Source organism: Otolemur garnettii, unplaced genomic scaffold (genome assembly GCF_000181295.1).
Source record: "Otolemur garnettii isolate 467f Iridium unplaced genomic scaffold, OtoGar3 scaffold00002, whole genome shotgun sequence".
Taxonomy (NCBI): Eukaryota; Metazoa; Chordata; class Mammalia; order Primates; family Galagidae; genus Otolemur; species Otolemur garnettii.
Window position 1 is genome coordinate 10,198,550 of NW_003852397.1, and position 1,543 is coordinate 10,200,092.

Genomic DNA, 1,543 nt, shown 5'->3' on the forward strand with positions numbered 1-1,543 from the left:
CATTAGGAATCTCACAATCAAGGGCAACAGCAGTCTCATATGTCCAACATCGAGCAACATTACGAATTGTGTAGCCACCTCCTCCAAGCATCAGTAACGGTAAGTTAAAAGTTTTTACAACTTCAACACATTTAGCATGACCTAAGATAAGGAAGATTTGGGTAAACCAAAAATCTGTATATTGTAAATGTTTGAAAAATAAATTTTAAAAAGTTAAATTACAAACAAACTTAAAAAGTTAAGTTACAAACAAAACTTTACTCAACCAAAATGGATTTTCTAAATATTAAAATCCAAAACATTTAGACTAAAACACCTTATCAGTTTCCACACAATGATACATATAAGACACAAAGGCTATTTTGTCAAGTGTTCCTGATGGAAAAGTCATAAATGTAACTATATTAACAGTTATATGTACACACACACACACATTTCTATTAACAGAAGATGTTCATGTAATGTTACATTAGAAAAGTAAAAATATCAGGGCACAATGAAACATTATGCACAATCTAAATAGATTTCTATTACTATTTTTTCCCTGTGAACATGTTAAAAAATAATTATGAAAGGCTATATTACTGTGGGTTATCTTTACATAATATTACTATGGATAATTTCCTTCACTTCAACAAACTTCATTACATATAAATTTGAATACCAAAGTAAACCTAATAAAATCAGGTATGTCCTCTGGATAAATGGCATAGTTAGATAATCATTTATAAGTTATCCGTAATTTCATGAAATATTATCATTCAGGCACATAACTCAATCTTTAGAGAAAGAAAAAAATAATTGTTCAATTATAAAAGACATTTATGCATATTGAAGAATATTTGGAAAAAAGTAAAAAGGTACTAAGAAAAAACTAACCACCCAAAAGCCCATTATCCAAAAATAGTTTTCCTATATTCCCTTCCAATTCTCAGCTAATTTTACAAAATTTAACTATCTGCTTTCTTCATGTAATTGTACACTGTGGGCATTTTCAGTAAGTATTCTTCAACAGTAGCATTAAATGATTCATAACCCAATTTTTATTATTACTACTAGGAAAACATGGGTTTTTTGTAACAGAAAATTTTAAAGACAAAATAAACATATAAAAAGTTAACTTACAGACTTCTAAGTAAAGACAGTTGGTTAAACAAAGACATTTACTTTTCCTTCATCTCCAAACTTAACAAAATGACTGTAAAGGGGTTTCTTTAAAAGTTAAAATCCATTAAAAATGAACAATGGGAGAAAATACAATAGCAAGAACACAAATAAAGATAGAAAGTAGATAAAAAGTAACTGACTTCAGCAGATCTGAGAAACCTGAACTGAAGCTGACAGTGGAGAAACTCAGAATCAGGTTTAAGACTTAGAACTGCAAATATCCTTCTATGCTTTAGGCAACTGAAATTCTATCAGAGAGCTGAAATACACCATAGATTATTATCCTAAGAGTAAAATGCTACAGTTTATGATTATGAAAACTATGAAATACAAAAACATTAAGGACTTTCAAAAGGTTAAACAGGAAAACTAACAA

General features: G+C 28.8%; 1 protein-coding gene across 1 annotated transcript in view; it reads right to left on the minus strand.

The window, feature by feature from the left end:
* The window catches only part of HDAC2 (histone deacetylase 2), a 25,807-nt gene that overhangs the window by 5,802 nt on the left and 18,462 nt on the right, over positions 1–1,543 (minus strand). The window contains exon 8 of the mRNA XM_012804602.2: positions 2–141. Coding sequence (XP_012660056.1) covers positions 2–141 — 140 coding nt within the window. The remainder of the gene's footprint in view (position 1; positions 142–1,543) is intronic.